The 23,675-nt window shown below is 46.9% G+C and overlaps 1 protein-coding gene, 2 non-coding genes and 1 pseudogene across 4 annotated transcripts in view; 2 read left to right on the plus strand and 2 right to left on the minus strand.

Moving 5' to 3' along the window:
• The window catches only part of MED1 (mediator complex subunit 1), a 51,217-nt gene extending 46,056 nt beyond the window's left edge, over positions 1–5,161 (minus strand). For both annotated transcript variants that reach the window (XM_049778860.1, XM_049778853.1), the window contains exon 1: positions 4,967–5,161. Coding sequence is in view for 1 of the 2 variants with exons in the window: in XM_049778853.1 (XP_049634810.1) it covers positions 4,967–4,991 (25 nt within the window). In the remaining variant the exon portion in view is untranslated. The remainder of the gene's footprint in view (positions 1–4,966) is intronic.
• A 3,495-nt stretch (positions 5,162–8,656) lies between these two features.
• On the minus strand, positions 8,657–12,033 carry LOC125998646 (40S ribosomal protein S18-like; annotated as a pseudogene).
• LOC126027822 (U1 spliceosomal RNA) lies at positions 10,025–10,189 on the plus strand. The gene has a single exon (XR_007502332.1). It is a non-coding gene; the product is annotated as a U1 spliceosomal RNA (small nuclear RNA).
• Positions 12,034–19,172: 7,139 nt separating the features above from the next.
• LOC126025861 (U6 spliceosomal RNA) lies at positions 19,173–19,279 on the plus strand. The gene has a single exon (XR_007501532.1). It is a non-coding gene; the product is annotated as a U6 spliceosomal RNA (small nuclear RNA).
• Positions 19,280–23,675: the final 4,396 nt, after the last annotated feature.

The following is a 23,675-nucleotide window of genomic DNA, read 5'->3' on the forward strand; positions in this document are numbered from 1 at the left end:
GCACCACCAGATGTGGTCAAACACCAAAAAATAAAATAAAATAAAAATTAATTAATTAAAAAGGGTCAGGGTCTTGGCACTTGGCTGACCTGGGTTCCTTCCTCAGCATCCCATATGGTCTCTGAGCCTAGCAGGAGTGATTCCTAAAGATCTGAACCAGGAATGACCACTGAGCACCGCTGGGTGTGCCCCCTCCCCCCAAAAAAGAGCCAGGTTCTGGAGAGATAGTATACAGCAAGCAGGTTACTTGCCTTGCAGACAGCTGACCTAGGGGTTCAAATCCGAGCACCCCACTGAGTGTCCCTGGAACTGATCTCAGAGCTAAGAACAAGTTCCAGGCATGAGGCCCAAAACAATTAAGTAAAGAAGTCTGAGATATAGCAAGATAGCATGGGAAGGCCGGAGAGATAGCTCAGGGCATTTGCCTTGCATAAGGCTGACCAAAGACGAACCTGGATTCAATTTCCGGCATCCCATATGGTCTCCTGAGTCTACCAGGAGAGATTTCTGAGCTCAGAGCCAGAAGTAACCCGAACGCCACTGGGTGTGGCCCAAACACCCCCCCCACAAAAAATAAAGATAGCATGGGAGTTAAGGTTCTTGTTTTGCATTCTGCCTCAAACCCTGGTTCAGATGCCCAGGACTACCAAAGAGTATGAGGGTCACTCCTGAGCAGAGTCAAGAATAACCCCTGAGCACCACCGGACAAAAAATAAAATCACTGGCAATGTAAAAATAAACAATATACAATAAGTCTGATGAAAAGAACCATCAAAGAAAATTGATACATATCTTTACTTTTTCGTTTTTACTTGGGGTCACATCCTGTGGTGCTCAATCTAGGGTGGTAGGCTTGATAATGGAGGTTCTTCCTGATGCTTTGCTTAAGGCTTCTGCATTCAAAATCTACACTCCAATCCTTTGAGCTTTCTCCCAGGTTTGGTAAGCTTTAGAAACAAATTACTATTGAAATTCAAAGGAAGCTCATAATAAGTTTCAGAGATGTTACATTAAAAGTAACATGCTTGGAGGTAGGGTGTTTGCCTTGCATGCAGAAGGATAATGGTTTGAATCCCGGCATCCCATATGATCCCCTGAGCCTATCAGGAGCGATTTCTGAGCATAGAGCCAGGAGTAACCCCTGCGCGCTGCCAGGTGTGACCCAAAAACCAAAAAAAAGAAAAAAAGTAAAATGCTTGGGGCCAAAGCAGTGGCACCATGTGGCGCTGAGGGGTAAGGTGTTTGCCTTTCCGGCACTAGCCTAGGACTGACCTCAATCCCCCGGTGTTTTCCCATATGACCCCACAAGCCAGGAGCGATTTCTGAGAGCATAACCAGGAGTAACCCCTGAGCGTCACAGGGTGTGGCCAAAAAAAACAAATCAAAACAAAAAAGTAACATGCTTGGGGCCTGAGCGGTGGCGCAAGTGTTAAGGCATCTGCCTTGCCTGCGCTAGCCTAGGATGGACCCATCCCCTAGCATCCCATATGGTCCCCCAAACCAGGAGCGATTTCTGAGTGCATTATCCCTGAGAGTCACCAGGTGTGGCCCAAATCCAAACAAAAACAAAAACAAAACAAAACAAAAAACAGGGCATTTGCCTTGCAAAGGGTTGACCCAGGACAGACCTGAGTTCAATTCCTGAGGATTTCTGAGTAGAACAAGGAGTAACAGCAGGGAGGTGTTTGCCTTGCACGCTGTCATAGCAGTTTGATATTGATATTGATTATGGGATCATAATGTTATCCTCCACAACCCCTCCCCAAGCCTGCCAGGAATATACTTCTTTCATTTTTGGGGGGCCACACCCAGAGGTGCTCAAGGGTTACTCCTGACTCAGTTGCTCAGATCACTCCTGGCAGGCTTGGGGGACCATGTGGGATGCCAAAGATCAGCTGCATGCAAGGCAAATACCCTACCCACTGTGCTATCACTCCAGCCTCCAGGAGTAATTTTTGAGCACAGAGCCAGGAGTAATCCCTGTAAACACCAAGTATGGCCAAAACCAAAACAACGACAACAAATTCAAAATGCATAAGATATCACTGGATAGTACAATGGGTAGAGAACTTGCCAACCCAGGTTCAATCTCTGGCATTCTATACAGTCTCCTAAGCACCAGCAGGAATAATAGCTGAGTGGAGAGTCCAGGAGTAACGCCTGAGCATTACCATGTGTGGATCAAAAACAAACAACAAAAATGTCAATCTACTGGGGCCAGAGAGATAAAGACATAGGGTTTCCCTAGCACCATTAGGAGTAAGACCTAAGCACAGCTAGGTGTGTCCTCAAATCAGAAATATATATATATTTTTTTTATTTTAAGAATATATGTGTATGTGTATGTATGTATATATATTAGGGGCCGAGCGACAGCATAGAGGTAGGGCGTTTGCCTTGTTTGCGGCCACCCCCAGACTGAGTCCAATTTGATTCCTGGCATCCCTGGTCCCACAAGCCTGGCAGCAGCAACTTCTGAGCACAGAGCCAGGAGTAACCTCTGAGCACTGTTGGGCGTGACTCATAAACCAAAATAAATAAATAAATAGTCTCTTTACAGAAAAAAAGAACAAAATTCCTTCCTCCAATGCCTTCATCTTCTGGTAATCTGGTTTAGGGATTGCTTCACTCAACTTCACTGATAGGCAATCTGCAGAAAAATCTTTGCTTCGCAGGGGCCATACCAGGTGTATCAGAGCTTACACAATGAATCTAAGAAGACTGGAGATGGGGGAAAGTACCCATATGAAGAGATATTGTACCAGTATTCACTGCAAGTGCCCTAGAGTACTAGATCTCTCTCGCCCCAGAAATTTCTACTTTTTTCTTTTTCTTTTTTTAGTTTTTGGGCCACACCCGGTGACGTTTAGGGTTCCTCCTGGCTTTGCGTTCAGAAATCGCTCCTGGCTTGGGGACCACATGGGATATCGGGTATCGAACCATGGTCCGTACTAGGCTAGAGTGCGCAAGGCAGCCACCTTACCACTTACACCACAGCTCTGGCCCCGGAAATTTCTACTTTTAAGACTCTACGGCACTGCTTTATATGCTACTATAAAGCAGTGAGCAAACTAAATAGTCCTGCATCATTTCTTTGACAGTTCTTCCTCTAATATTTCTTCTCTATTCGAAACATCCAAACAGCCCTTCTTTAGGAAGTCTAACAACAAATATGTTATACAGGTGCTGAGATCCAGTATTTTTTTTTTTTTTGAGCATCTATTATGAGTTTGGACCTAAACAATGATGAGTAAGGCAAGAAAGCTTAAAGTGGAGGGGAAAAAAATATTACAGCTAGCTGTATTAACAGAGATGTGTCTGGGGCCAGGCGGTGGCGCTGGAGGTAAGGTGCCTGCCTTGCCTGCACTAGCCTAGGACAGACCGCGGTTCGATTCCCCCGCGTCCCATATGGTCCCCCAAGAAGCCAGGAGCAACTTCTGAGCGCATAGCCAGGAGTAACCCCTGAGCGTCACAGGGTGTGGCCCAAAAAAAACAAAAAAAAAAAAAACCAAAAAAAAAAAATAGAGATGTGTCTGAAGTAATAAGAAACATTTAAAATATGGGGGCCGGCGAGGTGGCGCTAGAGGTAAGGTGTCTGCCTTACAAGTGCTAGCCAAGGAAAGGACCACGGTTCGATCCCCCGGCGTCCCATATGGTTCCCCCAAGCCAGGGGCAATTTCTGAGCGCGTAGCCAGGAGTAACCCCTGAGCATCTAACGGGTGTGGCCCAAAAAACAAAACAAAAACAAAAACAAACAAAAAAAGAAACATTTAAAATATGAACTTTAGAGAATCTTAAGTTGTACAGAAATTTGTCTTTGGGTTCTGGGTTTCTTTTCAGGCCACACCCATAGGGGATCCGGTCCAGTTTGGTGCTGACGGGTGAAGCTGGGCAGTGCTAGATCATTGATTTATAGTAAATCAAACTCTGGCCTTTTGCAGAAAAAGCGTGCGCTCCATCCCGCTGAGCAATCTTGTCGATTCCAAAAATGATCATTTTCACCGGTTTTATGCGAAAACCATCCTTTCAAAAGATGACATTTGCCGTATTAACAACACAATTACCTAGGAGCTCAACAATATAACATTCTAAGGACTCGGAGATTTCTTTTTTTTGAGGGTTTTTTTTTTTTTTGGTTTTTGGTTTTTGGTTTTTGGGCCACACCCAGCGTTGCTCAGGGGTTACTCCTGGCTGTCTGCTCAGAAATAGCTCCTGGCAGGCACGAGGGGACCATATGGGACACCGGGATTCGAACCAACCCCCTTAGGTCCTGGATAGGCTGCTTGCAAGGCAAACGCCGCTGTGCTATCTCTCCGGGCCCGATATTTTTTTTTTTTTTTTTTTGTGGTTTTTGGGTCACACCCGGCAGTGCTCAGGGGTTACTCCTGGCTCCATGCTCAGAAATTGCTCCTGGCAGGCACGGGGGACCATATGGGACGCTGGGATTCGAACCGATGACCTCTTGCATGAAAGGCAAACGCCTTACCTCCATGCTATCTCTCCAGCCCCCCGATATTTTTTTAATACCACAAAAAGCTGATCTTTTCATTCATGCCAACCTATCACCCAATAAACAGTTCTGATTATTGTTGCTCAGTCATTATCCCAGACGACTCTTCCGAATAAGGTGTGTGCATTTTACATTTCATTCACCCGGTCTCCCATCACTTGAGCCTGAAACTGTCCCCCCCCCCAAGAGAAGACACGATTGGCCCCTTAAGCAGGAAAACCTTCAAAGAAGTTGGGGGGGGAGGCCCCAACATCCCAAAGCCAAAGCTCTCTCTCCATCACCTTCTGCGAAGAAGGCAGGCTCAATTAGAATCGAAAACTACCCCAGAGCCCGCCTCCTGGTCTGGGAGTCGTCGTGAGAGTGGCCAGGCGGAGGCATCACCCCCCCAAAGCCTCTCGCTGATTGGTTCCCCCCGAGTGCGTCCCGCCCCCCTGGACTCCCCCTTCAGTCACTCACCCTCGGTTTCCCCCTGAGCCTTCATCCTGGCGGTGGGAAGGGCCTGAGGCCTGCGCCAGAGGATAAGGCCTTCCCCACCTCTAAGCGGGGGGAACTAGTTCGGGTTCCCGGGGATGCAGGGTACCAGAAGTGCCCCACTCCTCCCGGGGAGTCTCAGTCTGAAGTCCCCGGCGGCAAGAAGAGAAGGGTGCTCGCGGCCGCCGCCATCTTCCCCAACGGAACTTCCAAACTATCGCGAGAGGAACCGTGAACCTGCGACACAGAGGACCGGGCCACCAACTCTCGCAGGGGGATGGGAGTTAGCGAAAGAATTCTCGCGAGATTGGCAACACGGCCTGTTCTTAAATGTCGGCCTGGCCTTGTGCAAGCCTTCCGCCCTTTTGCGGAAATGAGCCTTTTTCGTTTTGGTCTTTAAACAGTTCACAAATGATTACCTTGGGTTCCTCTCTGGAAAACATGTTGGTGTAATAACAGTTTTTAATTTTTTATTTTCTTTTACAGTTTTTTTTATTTTTAATATAATACAGAAGGGGTATCTTCTGTGGGTAGGGCCTTTGCCTTGCTTATGGCTCTGACTTGGCTTGGATCCTGGCATCCCATACGGTTTCCTGAGCATTGCCCAGAGCAGTGTTTTTCAACCATTTTGTGCAAAGGCATACTTTTTTTTTTGGGGGGGGGGGATCACACCCGACAGTGCTCGGGTTACTCCTGGCTCTATGCTCAGAAATCGCCCCTGGCAGGCACAGGGGACCATATGGGATGCCGGGATTCGAACCACCGTCCTTCTGCATGAAAGGCAAACGCCTTGCCTCCATGCTATCTTTCCAGCCCCCAAAGGCATACATTTTTCATGAAAAAAAAAAAAAATCACGAGGCACAACACCATTAGAAAATGTTAAAAAAAAAAAAAAAAAAAAGTGGGGACCAGAGAGATAGCATGGTAGGATGTTTGCCTTGCATGCAGAAGGTTGGTGGTTCAAATCCCGGCATCCCATATGGTCCCCTGAGCCTACCAGGAGCGATTTCTGAGCATAAAGCCAGGAGGAACCCCTGAGCGCTGCTGGGTGTGATCCAAAAACCAAAAAAAAAAAAAAAAAATTTTAACTCTGCCTATATTGACTGTATATGAAGTAATTCTCTTGAATAGGAGTCAAACAAATTATTTTATAATTACTTTATTATGAAATAATCTAATGATTGGTCTATATGTGAGCCGAAGTCGCATGTTACGGATGAAATTGGAATTTTTCCCACGACACACCAGACAATATCTCACAGCACACTGGTTGAAAAACGCTGGCCCAGAGTACAACCTCTTGTGCATCGTTGTATGAGACCCAAAAACTAAAACAAAACAAAACATAATACTTAACTTCGGATACCAAATGTAATTGTAAGGCCAGATAAATGTTATCAGCTCTTTGGAATGCTGCATTTCTGGCCAACCTTGAACATTAGCATTCCCTCATTTTCCCTCACCAGGCATTGTTCGGTCCTCATTAAAACGCAGCAGGTCTTGTAGTGCCTGGAATCAAAATGAAGACAAATATCTTAATATAGTACTATATCTTTCTGGTCCCTTTATTTTAATTTCTTTTTTGTCTAAGGGCCACAGCCAGCCATGTAGTCAGGGTTTAATCTTGGCTCTGAGTTCAGGAATCACTCCTGGCAGACGCGCACCATATGGCATGCTTGGAATCAAACAGGATTGTACACATACAAGGCAAGCACTTTACCCACTGTACTATCACTCTGACCCTTTTTTTTTTTTTTTTTTTTTTGGTTTTTGGTTTTTGGGCCAGACCCGGTAATGCTCAGAGGTTACTCCTGGCTATGCGCCAGAAGTCACTCCTGGCTTGTGGGACCATATGGGACGCAGGGGGATCGAACTGTCCTAGGCTAGTGCTGGCCAGGCAGACACCTTACCTCTAGCGCCACCATGCTGGCCCCACTCTGACCCTTTTTTGTTTGTTTGTTTGTTTGTTTGTTTGTTTTGGGGTCACACCCGGCGGTGCTCAGGGGTTACTCCTGGCTGTCTGCTCAGAAATAGCTCCTGGCAGGCACGGGGGACCATATGGGACACCAGGATTCGAACCAACCACCTTTGGTCCTGGATCGGCTGCTTGCAAGGCAAACATCTCTGTGCTATCTCTCCGGGCCCGACCCTTTTTTATTTAAAAAAAATTTTTTTTCCCCAGGACCGGAGTGATAGCATAGCAGGTAGGGCATTTGCCTTGTATGCAGCTGAATAGGTTCGATCCTCAGCATCCCATCTGTTCCCTCGAGCCTGCCAGGAGTTATTTCTGATCATAGAGCCAGGAGTAATCCCTAAATGCTGCTAAATATGGCCCGCAAATTATTTTTCTAAATAAGAGATGGAGTAAGTCCTCACAAAGAAATTTGAAATAAAGCTGGCAAGGGTTTTTTTTTTTTTTTTGGTGGGGGGGTGAGGCACACACCCAGCAACACTCAGGTTACTCCTGGTTCTGCACTCAGAAATCACTCATAACAGGCTCCAGGATCATATGGGATGCCTGGTTCAAACCCAGGTAGACCACATGCAAGACAAACACCCTGCCCACTGTACTATTGCTCTGGCCCCAGCTGACAAGTTCTTATGACTGCAACTGAAAAACCAGACTGAAATATAATAGAGCTATCATTGCCTGAACTCAGACATTTGCCTTGTCAAAAGGCAAACGCTGGTTCAATCCCTGGCAATGCCTAGTTCCCTGAACACAGAGCTAAGAATAAGCCACCCCATGGGGCCAGAGAGATAGCACAGCGGTAGAGCGTTTGCCTTGCATGCAGCCGATTCAGGACGGACTGTGGTTTGAATCCCAGCATCCCATATGGTCTCCCTGCCAGGAGCGATTTCTGAGCACAGAGCCAGGAGTAACCCCTGAGCACCACTGAGTGTGACCCAAAAACAAAAATAAAAAAAAGCCACCCCTCCCAGCTCTTTGCAAAGCCAGGTGTGACTCAAAACCCAAAAATAAAATAATGATTTTATTTATTTATTTATTTATTTATTTATTTTGGTTTTTGGGCCACACCCGGCGATGCTCAGGGGTTACGCCTGGCTGTCTGCTCAGAAATCGCTCCTGGCAGGCACGGGGGACCATATGGGACACCAGGATTTGAACCAACAACCTTTGGATTTTTTTTTTTATAATTAAGGGAGTTTTTACAGACAAACCTGATGGTTTTGAGGATCATGCAATGCTTGAGTCTCCCATATACAAAGCAAGCAAGGATCTAACCATTGACACTGTCTCTCCTGTCCCAAAGCTATTTGGGTTTTATATATTTTTGTTAATTTCTTTTTTTTTTTTTTTTTTGGTTTTTGGGTCACACCTGGCAGTGCTTAAGGGTCACTCCTAGCTCTACGCTCAGAAATCGCCCCTGGCAGGCACAGGGGACCATATGGGACTCCGGGATTCGAACCACCATCCTTCTGCATAAAAGGCAAATGCCTTACCTCCATGCTATCTCTCTGGCCCCTATTTTAATTTCTGGGGCCAGAGTGATAGCACAGCAGTAAGGTATTTGTCTTGCACGTGACCAACCCAAGATGGACCTCGTTTCCAGCATCCCATATGGTCCCCCAAGCCTGCCAGGAGTGATTTCTGAGTGCAGAGCCAGAAGTAACCCCTGGCACCGCTAGGTGTGACCAAAACAAAAAAAGAATTTTTTTAAAAGCGTATAAACTATTTATTATAGGCTAAGCCTACAGACTTATTTCTTCTTGGACACACCCACAGTGCGGCCACGGCATCCTGTGGTCTTGGTGTGCTGGCCTCTGACGCGAGTCCCCAGAAGTGGCGCAGACCCCGGTGGGCCTGTATCTTCTTCAATCGCTCCAAGTCTTCACGGAGCTTGTTGTCCAGGCCGTTGGCCAGAACCTGACTGTAGTTCCCATCCTTCACATCCTCCTGTCTATTCAAGAACCAGTCAGGGATCTTGTATTGGCGTGGATTCTGCATAATGGTGATCACGCGCTCCACCTCATCTTCAGTGAGCTCTCCTGCTCGCTTCGTGAGGTCAATGTCTGCTTTCCTCAACACCACTTGAGCATATCTTCGGCCCACACCCTTAATAGCAGTGATGGCAAAGACTATTTTCCGCTGCCCATCGATGTTTGTGTTGAGTACTTGCAAAATATGCTGGAACTTCTCGGGGATCACTAGAGACGTGGCAGCGGCACAGAAGCAGCGAGTAGGCCTGCAGTGGAAGAGGGAGCGGAGTGACGTGGGGATTTATATCCAAAAAAAGAATTTTTTAATAGAATTTCTAGTTTATTTATATAAAATGCATCACATTGTTGACTTAGTTAACGATAATACATTTGTTTCCAGATAAGTGAATCAATGTTATTAAAAAAGAAAAGGCAGGGCCCGGAGAGATAGCACAGCGGCGTTTGCCTTGCAAGCAGCCGATCCAGGACCAAAGGTGGTTGGTTCAAATCCCGGTGTCCCATATGGTCCCCCGTGCCTGCCAGGAGCTATTTCTGAGCAGACAGCCAGGAGTAACCCCTGAGCACCGCTGGGTGTGGCCCAAAAACCAAAAACCAAAAAAAAAAAAAAAAAAAAGGAAAAGAAAAAAGATTTAAAATAAGGAAAGCAGGGGGCCGGGAAGGTGCGCTAGAGGTAAGGTGTCTGCCTCGCAAGCGCTAGCATAGGACGGACCTTGGTTTGATTCCCTGGCACCCCATATGCTCCCCCCAAGCCAGGAGCGACTTCTGAGCGCATAGCCAGGAGTAACCCCTGAGCATCACTGGGTGTGCCCCCCCCAAAAAAAAAGCGGGGCTGGGTTGAAAGCACAGTGGATAGGGCATTTGCCCTGCATGCCACCGACCTTGGTTCGATCACCAGCACCCCATATTTCTCCCCAGCTTTCCAACAATGATTTCTTTTTTTTTCGGGGGAGGGTCACACCCGGCAGTGCTCAGGGGTTACTCCTGGCTCTACGCTCAGAAATCACCCCTGACAGGTACAGGGGACCATATGGGATGCCGGGATTCGAACCACCATCCTTCTGCATTAAAGGCAAATGCCAATACTTACCTGGCAGGGGAGATACCATGATCACAAAGGTGGTTTTCCCAGAGTCAGGCTTATCCATTGCACTCCGGATGTGCTGACCCCTGCGATTTCCCCAAATGTGGGAAACTCAGACCGCATAATTTGTGGTAGTGGGGGACTGCGTTCGCGCTCTCCCCACAATAAAGGGGAAAAAAAGGCAAATGCCTTACCCCCATGCTATCTCTCTGGCCCCCAGCAATGATTTCATTTTGGGGGGGGCAGGGCCACACCCGTTTGATGCTCAGAGGTTAGTCCTGGCTAAGAGCTTAGAAATCGCCCCTGGCTTGGGGGGACCATATGCGACGCGTGGGGGGAATCGAACCGCGGTCCTTCCTTGGCTAGCGCTTGCAAGGCAGGCACCTTACCTCTAGCGCCACCTCTCCGGCACCCCAGCAATGATTTTTTTTTTTTTTTTTGGTTTTTGGGCCACACCCAGCGGTGCTCAGGGGTTACTCCTGGCTGTCTGCTCAGAAATAGCTCCTGGCAGGCACGGGGACCATATGGGACACCGGGATTCGAACCAACCACCTTAGGTCCTGGATCGGCTGATTGCAAGGCAAACGCTGCTGTGCTATCTCTCTAGACCCCAGCAATCTAAGCACAAAGTCTGGAGTAGGAGTAACCCCTGAGTGCTTCTGATTGTGGCACAAAAAAAAAAAATACTAGCAAGCACGTTTGTGAAAATTACTTTATCATCAACAAGTCATTAATACAATGACAGAGGTTTCATAAGCTCTTGTTGGTAGCAGTCCTGTCTGTTAAATTAATTGGTGTGATCCTATAGGGATGACAGTACCAAAAAATGAAGTTGTCCAGAAATTCAAAGCACTATGAATGATACTATGCCTTTTAGGGGAGTGTATGCAGCTGCCAAACCTCCTGTACCAAAGATACATGTGTGTGTGTGTGTGTGTGTGTGTGTGTGTGTGTGTGTGTGTGTGTGAAGATTTGTCAGATTGGTGTCTCTGAAGGGAATAGTAGAGGGGTAATGAGGCAGAGCCATCAGGAAAACAATGATTTTGGGTGATGGCAGCACAGGTGTGGCTTCATCAGGGCAGGGGCTTGGCCCACCCTCTTCTTCTGAGATGACCAGCTTCTTTTGTGTGAGCCAATGTAACTATGATCTTTCATGGCTTGGTCTATATCTCAGTTGAGAAAAGAGTAAATCTGGGGCCACAGTGATAGCACAGTGGTAGGGCATTTGTCTTGCATGCGGCCTACCCAGGACAGTCCCAGGTATGATTCTCAGCATCCCATATGGTCCCCCAAACATGCCAGGAGCAATTTCTGAGCACAAAGCCAGAAGTAACCCCTGAACACTGCTGGGTGTGGCCCCCCAAAAAAGAGTGAATCTATGGAGCTGGCATGGTTCAAACAATTTCAATGAAATTGTGGGCATGGTTACTGCTGCCTGGTTTCCTGGAAGCGGAAGATATGTGAAAGGGTACCTACACTCGCTCCAAAAAGCCTGGTGATATCAGTCCTAAAACCAGTGTATCTGAAGTTTGTTCAGTTTGGTGTCCAGGAAGGGAACTGTAGAAGGGTTATGAGGAAGGGCCATTGGGAAAAAGGTGATTCTGGGTGATGGAGGCAGCAGGTATGGCTTTGGCAGGGTGGGGGTTTGGCTCACCTTCTCCTCCAGAGATGGCCAGCTTTCTGTGTGGTGCAATGTTCCCATGACCTTTCATGGCTTAGTTTACATCTTGTTCAAAATAGAGTAAGTCTGTGGAGCTGGCCTGATTTGAACATGGCAACCTAAATATTTTTCAAGATGCAAACTTGGGTTGACCTAGGAAACTTGGAGTTTGCCTAATTAACTACCAGTGTATTTCTACTATCTCTCAAGGGACAGATAAAGAAGCATGGGCATATGTTGATACTGCTGGCCAGTCTTGCCTGCTGATCAGCAGGAGCCTGTGTGGAGCCCCAGATCAGTCCTTCGTACTACATCACCAAAGATGCCATCATCTCCATGGAGACCATGTTCATCGTGGAGCTCTCTCTGACCTGTAAGAACAAGGCCCAAAACATGGTTCTCTATATCAGCGGGAAGCATGGCCCCAATTACGTGGGGCCAGGTTGTGGGGCGGTACCAGGTGTCCTGGAGGTTGGAGCACACAGTATGTACCCAGGAACTGAAGAAATAGCACAGCTATAGGGTGTTTGCCTTGCATGCAGCTGATTCAGGATGAATGGTGATTCAAATCATGGAATACCTATGGTCCCTCAGGCCAGTCAGGAGTGATTTCTGAGCTCCCAAAAAAACAAAAAATAAATAAATAAATAAAATAAAGCCCAAAGAAATAACGATGTTTCTGCTATCCCATCTCCCTTTTCTCAGTCAATGTTGAATGGGCTTTGGCAAGTCATTGGCATGGTCATCTACTAGTTGGCCTTCAGTGCCAAGAGCCACATCCAGGTCTCAAGGGTGGCTTACCTTGTGTTTTCAATAAACATCTACTGGTTAAAAATAAGAGCTTGAGGCCGCAGAGATAGCATGGAGGTAAGGCGTTTACCTTTCATGCAGAAGGTCATCGGTTCGAATCTCAGCGTCCCATATGGTCTCCTGTGCCTGCCAGGAGCAATTTCTGAGCACGAAGCCAGGAAAAAACCCTGAGCACTGCCAGGTGTGACCCAAAAACTACACACACACACACACACACACACACACACACACACACACACAAATAATAATAAGAGCTGAAGAGAGAGCACAGCAGTTGGGCGTTTTCCTTGCACACAGCTGATTCAGGACTGAAGGTGGTTTGATTCCTGGCATCCCATATGGTCCCCCCCACCGGACCCCTATGCCTGCCAGTAGCGATTTCTGAGCGCAGAGCCAGGAGGAACCCCTGAGGGGCCAGAGAGATAGCACAGTGCCTTGCGGTGGACCCAGGAGGGACCCTGTTCTATTCTTGGAGTCCCATATGGTCCCCCAGCCTGCCGAGGGCAATTTCTAAGTGCTGAACCAGGAGTGGCCCCTGGGTGCTGCTAGGTGTGGCCCAAAAACCAATCAATCAATAAATGAATAAAGTTGGGGCCTGTGAGGTGGCGCTAGAGGTAAGGTGTCTGCCTTGCAAGCACCAGCCAAGGAAGGACCTTGGTTTGATCCCCCAGTGTCCCATATGGTCCCTGCAAGCCAGGGGCGATTTCTGAGCGCATAGCCAGGAGTAACCACTGAGTGTCAAACCGGTGTGGCCCAAAAACAAAAACAAAAACAAAACAAAACAAAAAAGCTCTACTTGCTATGCTATATCTCTGGCCCCTATTTGGTTTTGAACCACACCTGACTATGCTCAGGACTTACTACTAGCTTTGAACTCAGGAATTACTCTTGGCAGACTCAGAGGACCATATTGAGGAGCCAGGGATCCTAGCTGGGCCAACTGCATGAATCCAAGCTATACTACACCTGTTATACTATTGCTATAGCCTTTGATTCTTAATTTTTTGTTTGTTTTTGGGTCACACCTGGCAGCGTTCAGGGGACATTCCTGGCTCTATGCTCATAAATTGCTCCTGGCAGGCTTGGGGGACCATATGGGATGCCGGGATTCTAACCACAGTCCTTCTGCATGCAAGGCAAACGCCATATCTTCATGCTATCCCTCCGGTCCTGTTTCCTTTTTTTTTTTTTTTTTTTTGGTTTTTGGGTCACACCCGGTGACGCTCAGGGGTTACTCCTGGCTATGCGCTCAGAAGTCGCTCCTGGCTTGGGGGACCATATGGGACGCCGGGGGATCGAACCGCGGTCCGTCCGAGGCTAGCGCAGTCAAGGCAGGCACTCCTTTTTTTTTTTTTTAACCAAATTCTCTAACTCTCTCATCACAGACTTGTTTGTTTGTTTTTGGGTCCCACCCTCTGGAGCTCTGGGGTTACTCCTGGATCTTCACTCAAAAATCGCTCCTGGCAGGCATGGGGGACAACATGGAATGCTGGGATTCGAACCACCATTCGCCCTGGGTCAGCTACATGTGAGGCAAATGACTTACCACTGTGCTATCTCTCCAACCCCTCTCATCACAGACTTTTCTTCTCTTTTTCAAATGGTATTAAGAAATCAGACAGATAGTGTATGGTTTAAAGTATTTGCCTTGCTTGAGGCTAACTATGCTTTGATATCTGACACCTTATTTGGTAAGCACTACCAGGAGTGACCTCTGAGCCCAAAAACTGAGAGGTAAGCCTTGAGCTTTAGCCTGAAACCAAAGCAAACAAAATCAAGTATTAATAACAACAAAAAATCATAATCAAGGGACTTGGGTGTATTGGACGTAGTAGAGTACATGTCTTTCATGCACTGCACTAGGTCCTAGATTAGATCCATGTCCCTCTTGACCATTTGTCAAAGTTTTGCCTAGACATCCCCAGGCAGAGCACTGTCTGCCACAAGTATTCTCAACATCTCCAGTGGTGTTCCCCCCCTCCTTTCCCCAAAAGCATGCTATTCAAAGGGCCTGAGAGATAGTGTAAGAGATAAGACATTCACCCTCACCCATATCTCTGATCCTGGTTCCATCTACAACAGGGGTCTCAAACTCGCGGCCCGTGGGTCGTTTGTGGCCCTCCATACAACATTCTGTGGCCCTGCCCTAGAGGAATCTTTTTTTGTTTTGTTTTGTTTTAGTTGTTTGGGTCACACCCCCCAATGTTCAAGGCTTACTACTGACTTTGCACTCAAGGATCACCCCGACTTGTGGCCCTCCGTACAACATTCTGTGGCCCTGCCCTAGAGGAATCTTTTTTGTTTTGTTTTGTTTTAGTTGTTTGGGTCACACCCCCCAATGTTCAAGGCTTACTACTAACTTTGCACTCAAGGATCACCCTGACTTTGCCTCCTACGGCCCGCAGGTAAATTGAGTTTGAGACCCCTGATACAATATATAATCACCAACCTGTGAATAGTCCCTCATCCCCAGCACCTCTGATGTGGCACAAATATCATGTCCAAAAAATGCTATTTAAATGGCATAGTAATAGCAAATGAATTAGGATCTGTGGGACCGCTGATCCCAATTGTTGAATGGTCCCATAGCACCCCCTGGTGGCTCCCAGCACATTAGGGCCAGAGCCCCACCTCATTGCTCTAAAAACATTGAACCTCAACTAACTTTAAGAACAAGACAGGGGGCCGGGAAGGTGGCGCTAGAGGTAAGGTGTCTGCCTAGCAAGCGCTAGCCAAGGAAAGATCGCGACCGAGGTTCGATCTCCTGGCGTCCCATATGGTCCCCCCAAGCCAGGGGCGATTTCTGAGCGCTTAGCCAAAAGTAGACCAGGAGTAGACCCTGAGCATCAAACGGGTGTGGCCCAAAAAAAACAAAAAAACAAAACAAACAAAAAAAGAACAATACAAGGCAGGAGACCTTAAGCACTGCTTAAGACCCCCTCCACCTAAAATATTGATATAATGGCCTTCCTTTCTAGCCTTTGTAACAGGTGATTAAAGTTTAGGTGAGTATTAACAGCAGCATAAACTTAATTGGTATATGTCTCAGGGCCAGAAAGATAGTACAGCAAGGATGCTTGCTTTATATACAGAAAGGATACTTGCTTTACATACAATGAATCTGGGTTCAGTCCCTCAGCTTCGTTTGGTTTCGGTACCCTACGCTGGTCATGTCCCTTGATATGATCCCTGAGCAGAGAACCAGAATAAGCCCGGAGTACCATCAGATGTTGCCAAAAAACCAAAACTAATAAATATATGTCTTTAGAAATATCTGGAATCATTTTTGTGTCACAAAAATACCTATAACATGCTACTTTCACATAGAATTTGAATTTTGGTTTGTTGTTTGGGGCAACACCCCAAATCCACAGGGAATATATGTATATATGTATATGCATAGTAAGAGAGAGCTCAACAGATTTTGCTGAACACATGCTTTGCATGCAGGAAGTTGAGTTTGGATCCCTAGCTCTAGACACTTTAAGCTACCAATAGTGGTTCAGGCATAGAGTTATGAATAGCCTCTGAGCATGACCAGATTTGTCAGAAAACAATTACATCCTTGTAATTGATAGTTGTTAACTCATTCTGGTTTGACCCTTTGTACCACAAGTGTCCCTGTGCACTGCTGGGGTGCCTTTGAACATACAGCTAGACTAGCCCCCAAGAGCTGCTATATGTGATACTCACCAGAGTGATACTACAGTGGGTAGGGAATTTACCTTGAACATGGTCTACCTGAGTTCAATCCCTGACATTCCATATGGTATCGTGAGCACTGCTAGGAGTAATTTCTGATTACAGAGTCAGGAGTAACTTCTGAGCATGCTCAGGTGCTGGGACGTGTAGCATCTCAGCAATTCTCGTTGGTCATAGTACTTTCACGAGAGGAAAACAGGTACACGAGCGGACGAATATGAAATATGAAATAATTGAGACCACACAAAATGCATTGTATGGGGACCCACATCTATGAGACGAGAGACGAGTATATTTTTTTAGGCAGCTGTCTTTTTTTGTTTGTTTTTTTGTTTTTTGGGCAACACCCGACGTTGCTCAGGGGTTACTCCTGGCTGTCTGCTCAGAAATAGCTCCTGGCAGGCACGGGGGACCATATGGGACACCGGGATTCGAACCAACCACCTTTGGTCCTGGATCGGCTGCTTGCAAGGCAAATGCTGCTTTGCTATCTCTCCCGGCCCTGGCAGCTGTCTTTTAAGCACAACTCTGGTATGCAAGGTATTCCCAGGGAAACAAAGGTCAGAGGATCGTTAGGAGGGACAACACAATGGTACTGGACCCTAGAATCTACATATCAAATAACTACCTGATGTAGGTGAGAAAGAGCCCTGCTAGAGGTAAGGTGAAACATGAGACTGAGGTGTTCTGGTTTGCAAGAAGTCCGCAGCCTCTGGAAACTAGAATTCAAGAAAGGCAGAAGCTATTATTTAGCATCATGAAGCTGAGAGCAGGAAAAAGTAAGTTTCTAGGAACTGGCTTGGCTCAACCTTTGAGTTGCAAATACACTAGCCAGCGGGGAATTTAGCAGTCTTTGATGCTGAAAATTTCTATAAGATTGCAGGATAGGGGGCCGGGCGGTGGCGCTGGAGGTAAGGTGCCTGCCTTACCTGCGCTAGCCTAGGAGACGGACCGCGGTTCGATCCCCCGGCGTCCCATATGGTCCCCCAAGCCAGGAGCGACTTCTGAGCGCATAGCCAGGAGTAACCCCTGAGCGTTACCGGGTGTGGCCCAAAAACCAAAAAAAAAAAAAAAAAAAAAAAAGATTGCAGGATAGGGGCCGGGCGGTGGCGCTGGAGGTAAGGAGCCTGCCTTGCCTGCGCTAGCCTAGGACGGACCGCGGTTCGATCCCCCGGCATCCCATATGGTCCCCCAAGCCAGGAGTGACTTCTGAGCACATAGCCAGGAGTAACCCCTGAGCGTCACAGGGTGTGGCCCAAAAACCAAAAAAAAAAAAAAAAAAAAAAAAAGATTGCAGGATAACTAAGGCTGAATTTCTGTAGATTAGCAAGGGAGGCAAAGCCAAATAAAAATATAATGTCACAGTCATGTCAGAAATATAGCCAGCAATCCACACAGGGGTTATGATTGACTTCTCCAACAGGCCTTCTGGCTGAAATATATTTCTTGAGGGGAAATCAGGCGCTGTACCAGAAAAGCCAAAAGACATGTCTTGTGCGTGCTTCCCTAATAATGGAGACATCCATGTTACGTGCAGTGACATTCAGGTGTAGCCACAAAACCAAGATAATAAACAGGGTCCTGAGCGGTGGCACTAGCGGTAAGGCGCCTGACTTTTAAGCACTAACCTAGGAAGAACCTTGGTTTGATCCTCCCCAGTCCCATTTGGTCCCCCAAGCCAGGGGCGATTTCTGAGCGCATAGCCAGGAGAAATCCCTGAACAATAGTGGGTGTGGCCCAAAAACCAAACTAATAATAATAATAATAAGCTAAAATAAATAAAAATTTGGGCCCATGGGGCCGGAGAGATAGCATGGAGGTAAGGTGCTTACCTTTCATGAAGAAGGTCATCGGTTCGAATCCCGGCACCCCATATGGTCCCCGAGCCTGCCAGGAGCAATTTCTGAGCACGGATCCAGGAAAAACCCCTGAGCACTGCTGGGTGTGACCCAAAAACCAAAAAAAAAAAAAAAAAAAAAAATTTGGGCCCGGAGAGATAGCACAGTGGCGTTTGCCTTGCAAGCAGCCGATCCAGGACCAAAGGTGGTTGGTTCGAATCCCGGTGTCCCATATGGTCCCCTGTGCCTGCCAGGAGCTATTTCTGAGCAGCCAGCCAGGAGTAACCCCTGAGCACCGCTGGGTGTGGCCCAAAAACCAAAAATAAATAAATAAATAAATAAAAATAAAAAAATTTTTTTGGTTTTTGGGTCACACCTGGCAGCGCTCAGGGGTTTCTCCTGGCTCTATGCTCAGAAATCACTCCTGACTTCGCTCCTGGCAGGCTCAGGGGACCATATGGGATGCTGGGATTCGAACCACCATCCTTCCATATGCAAGGCAAATGCTTTACCTCCATGCTATCTCTCTGGCCCTAAAATAAATAAATTTTGACAATAAAATTACTGCAATAATAATCAATCAGAAACTATTTATTATGCCCAAATTGTCAATATTAGCTATATAGCTGTACTTTCTCCTTGAAGCTGTATTCTTAATTTTTCTTTGTTTTTGAGCCATACATGGTGGTATTCAAGGGTTACTCCTGGCATTACTTTCAGGAATTATTTCTGGTGGTGTACTCAGGTGACCATATAGGATGCTAAGAATTGAGCCCAAGATGGCTGCGTGCATGGCAAATGCTTTAGCTGTTCTCCTATATCTTCAACCTTATTTGTTCTATGTGTAGCTAGAAAATATTAAGCCTCCCAAAGCATGAAAATAAAATAACCTTTACCAAATATTGATCATAGAATGTTGATTAAAGTAGTACACATGGGGGCTGGTAGAGATAGCACAGCAGCGTTTGCCTTGCAAGCAGCCCATCCAGGACCTAAGGTGGTTGGTTCAAATCCCGGCATCCCATATGGTCTCCCGTGCCTGCCAGGAACTATTTCTGAGCAGACAGCCAGGAGTAACCCCTGAGCGCCGCCGAGTGTGGCCCTAAAACAAAAAAACAAACAAAAAGTACACATGGGTGCTTACTTCGGCAGCACATATACTAAAATTGGAACGATACAGAGAAGATTAGCATGGCCCCTGTGCAAGGATGATACGCAAATTCGTGACGCGTTTCATATTAAAAAAAATAGTACACATGGGGACCGGAGAGATGGCATGAAGGTAGGGTGTTTGCCTTCCATGCGGAAGGACAGTGGTTCGAATCCCAGCATCTCATATGGTCCCCTGAGCCTGCCAGGTGCTATTTTTGAGTGTAGAGCCAGGAGTAACCCCTGAATGCTGCCGGGTGTGACCCGAAAACAAACAAAAAAAATTAGTGCACATGTTGGGTGAGGCTGCCACTGGTACAGCAAGGTGCCTCTAGTCCCTTGGTCTGCTGATCTGAAGATACAGGATAACAGTAGGGTTTGAGTGATAGTACAACAGGTTGTTCACTTACATGTAGCTAACCTGAGATCAATCCCTGTATGTTCCTTAGAGTACCAGGAAGAGAGATTCCTGAGCACAGAGCCAAGAATTGCCCTGTGGGGCCGGAGAGATAGCATGGAGGTAAGGCGTTTGCCTTTCATGCAGAAGGTCATTGATTCAAATCCCGGCATTCCATATGGTCCCCCGAGCCTGCCAGGAACGATTTCTGAGCATGCAGCCAGGAGTAATGTGACCCAAAAAAACAAAAAACAAAACAAAACAAAAAAGAATTGCCCTGTTCAATGCCATGTGTTGACCTCAAACCAAAGAGTAACAAATAAAATATTGTGATAGAAAGATAGTATAGAGAAAAAGCACTTGCCTTGCACATATCGACCAGGGTTCAATTCTGTATCTGGTTTCCTGAGACCTGCTAGGAGTGATCCTTGAGCATAGAGCATAGAATTCTGAGTATTGCTGAGTGTTGTACACTCTCCTTCCCACGAAGTAAAGTCCCCCTTCCAAAGCAAAAATCTATCTTAAGTGTGTAAATATGTGATATAATGCCTGAGGGTCCTATCTAAAATTATTATGTTTTTTTTTTTTTTTAGACCACACCTTCTCCACACCAGGATGTTGAGACAGAGATACCTGCAGGAGGAGTTACTTGCTCTTTGCAATATTCAGCCGAATGATTATTAGAGTATTCTGGCTATCGAACCTGGGTCTCCTACAAACAAAATATGTGCAGTAGCCTTCTGAGCTACTAATTCCCTAGTCCCACGATGAACCAGCTGTATAGAAAAGGGACTTAAGGGGACTGGAGAGATAGCACAGCCATAAGGTATTTGCCTTACATGGAGATGACCCGGGACAGGACCTGATTTGATTCCTGGCATCCCAATGGTCCCCTGAGCTTGCCAGGAGCAACTTCTGAGCACAGAGCCAGGAGTAACTCCTGAGCATCACTGGGTGTGGCCGAAACCAATAAATAAATAAATAAATAAATAAATAAATAAATAAACTGTTAAAAAAAAAAGGGGGACTTAGGCACATGTATTACCCGGGTGCATGGTGACCAAGCACATGTCACCTGCATCTTCTCTCTTGAGATATGTACTCTCCTATTTTGTGTTGGATTTTGTACCAGGGTTCTCACCTTTTTTGGAGAAACTCGAGCTCTCTCTTGAGTGTATTACTCTCATCTGTATCCTCTCCTTCTCCTTTCTCAGTAACTCCAAATAAAACCCATTAAAAAAAAATTTGGGGCCAGAGCTGTGACACAGGGTAGGGCATTTGCCTTGCACAAGGCTGACCTAGAATGGACTGTGGTTCAATACCCAGCATCCCATATGCTCCCCCAAGCCAGAAGCAATTTTTTTTTCAGAAGCAATTTCTGAGCACATAGCTAGTAGTTACCCCTGAGTGTCACTGGGTGTGACCCCCCAAAATAATAAAAATTTAAAAAATGAATTTAAAATCTCTCAGATGAATTTGTTGTATAAAGGAATGAAGAAAATCGGACAGGTTATTCATCTTTTCTGTGCCTTGGTTTCCTCATTTTACATAACCTTATGGGTGAACCCATACTTTGAAGTAAAAATTAATTTGTTTTTTTTTTCTTACCAATAATTAATTTTTTTGTTTTGTTTTTGTGCCACACCAGTGACGCTCAGGGATTACTCCTGGCTATGCACTCAAAAATCACTCTTGGCTTGGGAGACCATATGGGACACCAGGGAACTGAACCTAGGTCTGTTCTAGGCTAGCACAGGCAAGGCAGATGCCTTACTGCTTGTGCCACTGCTCTGGCCCCCAAGAATTAATTTGGTATAGGAGTTTTACTTTTTTTTTTTTTTTTTTGGTTTTTGGGCCACACCCTGTGATGCTCAGAAGTTGCTCCTGGCTTCTTGGGGGACTATATGGGACGCCGGGGGATCGAACCGCGGTCCGTCCTAGGCTAGCGCAGGCAAGGCAGGCACCTTACCTCCAGCGCCACCGCCCGGCCCCGGTATAGGAGTTTTGAAAACCAAAAATGAATACAGAGTAGGAGAGAGAGGTCAATGCAGTGAGGTCTTTGGGGGAGGTCATTGTTCTTTTGTTTTTGTTTTTGTTTTTTTGGCCATACCTATGCAGTGCTTAGGACTTCTGGCACTGTAATAAAGATCTTAGGAGCCTATATATAGTGTAGTGATCAGTCCAGCTCAAGGCTGGACTTTAGTATGCCTTGCATACTAAACTACCACTCTGTCCCTGAACTCATGTTTTGTATGAAGGAGGCCCAGATTCAATTGCTTCTGAATTCTTAGTCCACTGAGAGGTGCTAGGAAGGACTCCAAGGTACAAAGATGAAGAAGACCTGATCACAGCAGCTCAGATGTAACTTCCAAACAAACAAAAAATAGAAGACAGTATGAAATATCCAATGACTAACTCCAGGTACAGTTGTTATGTGGTCTCTCTGTATAGTGCTTAGAGTGGGGAGATCAGGAGGGTGTCTGACTTTTTTGCTTGGACTGGGGCCTAGGGCCTAGAATTAGGGCCTCTCATCTTGGCAAAGGATGTGCTTTATCTTCAGTCTAGATATAGTTTTTATTCTGCTCCTCATAGACACAACACTTTTCTTTTTCTTTCCTAATGTTAATATTCTATGATGTGAAGATAAAAAAGCCCAAAGAGTCAAGATGATCTCAAGAGGTTCTTAAGCATTGAGCAAAAACTAAGTAGTGCTACACAAGAGAAAAAGCTCAAATTTTGTTGTCAGACGTGAAGCTGAATCTTCTTTTTGCTACTTTCTGAAGTAGGTTTCCTGACCTGAGTAAGTTCATTTACTTCTCTATTCTGAGTTTCATTATTTGTTTGTTTGTTTGTTTGTTTTGGTCACATCCAGCGGCGCTCAGGGGTTACTCCAGGTTCTGGGCTCAGAAAACTCTCCTGGCACGCCCTGGGGGGACCACCTGCGATGGAACCCGGATCTATCCTGGGTCGGCTTCGTTGCAAAGCAAACGCCCTCCCGCTGCGCTATCATATCTCTCTCCATCCTCTGAATTTCATTATTTAAAAAAAAACACGATTAAGCTTTATTTTCATCCCGACGTTAAAAAAAAAAAAAAGTAGTCTGCCAAAACTTGTTCGCGTGGAGAAGCCTGTTCAGTAAATGATCAATAAAGTTTTGAATACTGAATAAAAAAAAAAACCAACACCTTCCTTGTCAGTTCGGCCCCAACGAGAGCGGGGAGCAACTCTCGCGAGAAAAGGAAAAGCGTTACTTCCGCGAGAGTCGGTCTCGCGGTTTTTTTTTTTTTTTTTTTTTTTGGGGGGGGGGATCCACTAAGGAGGAGACTCGAACGGGAAGGAAAAAAAAAAAAAGCCTCAAAATCCCGCGACGCACGCGAGATCTCGAAATAAAAAAAATCTCGCGAGATCCTCGAGCTCGCCCCTCCCCTCCGCCCCAGTGCCCGTTTCGGTTTAACCTAGTGTGGGCCTGACAGACTGGGGAGGAGTGTGAGAGGGGAGCGAGCCGAGGTGAGGCCTTGAGGCTCAATCAGGGCGCTCCCGCGGGGAGTCGGGGACAAAGGGGGGGCCTCGAAAGGCGTGAGGCGCGAGACCCCCCGAGCCCCGGAGCCAGGAAGCCGCTCGGAGTCCGAGGGGGAAGGGGAAGGAAGGGCCCAGCAGAGTCTTCCCTGGCTGGGCCCAGAGCCGGCGTCGTCGTCGGCCTCCGCCTGGGCCTGGGCCTCGGCCTCGGCCCGGCCCCGCGGCTTCCGGCTTCCTCGACCGCCCCGTCGCCGGGCCGGGAGTTGCGCGAGCCCGGCGGGTGGAAGCCGAGCAGCTCCCTCGTCGCCTTAACCCTCGGCCCCTGCTGCATCCCCTTCGCCCCATGTAAGAGGAGGTTCCGAGGGAGCCTCGAGGGAGGAGGAGGAGCAGCAGCCTGGGCCCACCGTGGTCCCTGCCCGCCCGCCCCGTCCACCCCTTCCCTTCCCTTTCCGAGGGGTGCTTCAGTTGGGGCTGGGTTTTGGGGCTGGGTGGGTGGGAGGGTAGGGGTGACTTTGATTTTTTATTTTTTTTGGAAACTCCCCCCTTTATTTTGTGCAAGCAAGAACAAATATAAGGC

Source organism: Suncus etruscus, chromosome 1 (assembly GCF_024139225.1).
Source record: "Suncus etruscus isolate mSunEtr1 chromosome 1, mSunEtr1.pri.cur, whole genome shotgun sequence".
In the NCBI taxonomy this organism is placed as follows: Eukaryota; Metazoa; Chordata; class Mammalia; order Eulipotyphla; family Soricidae; genus Suncus; species Suncus etruscus.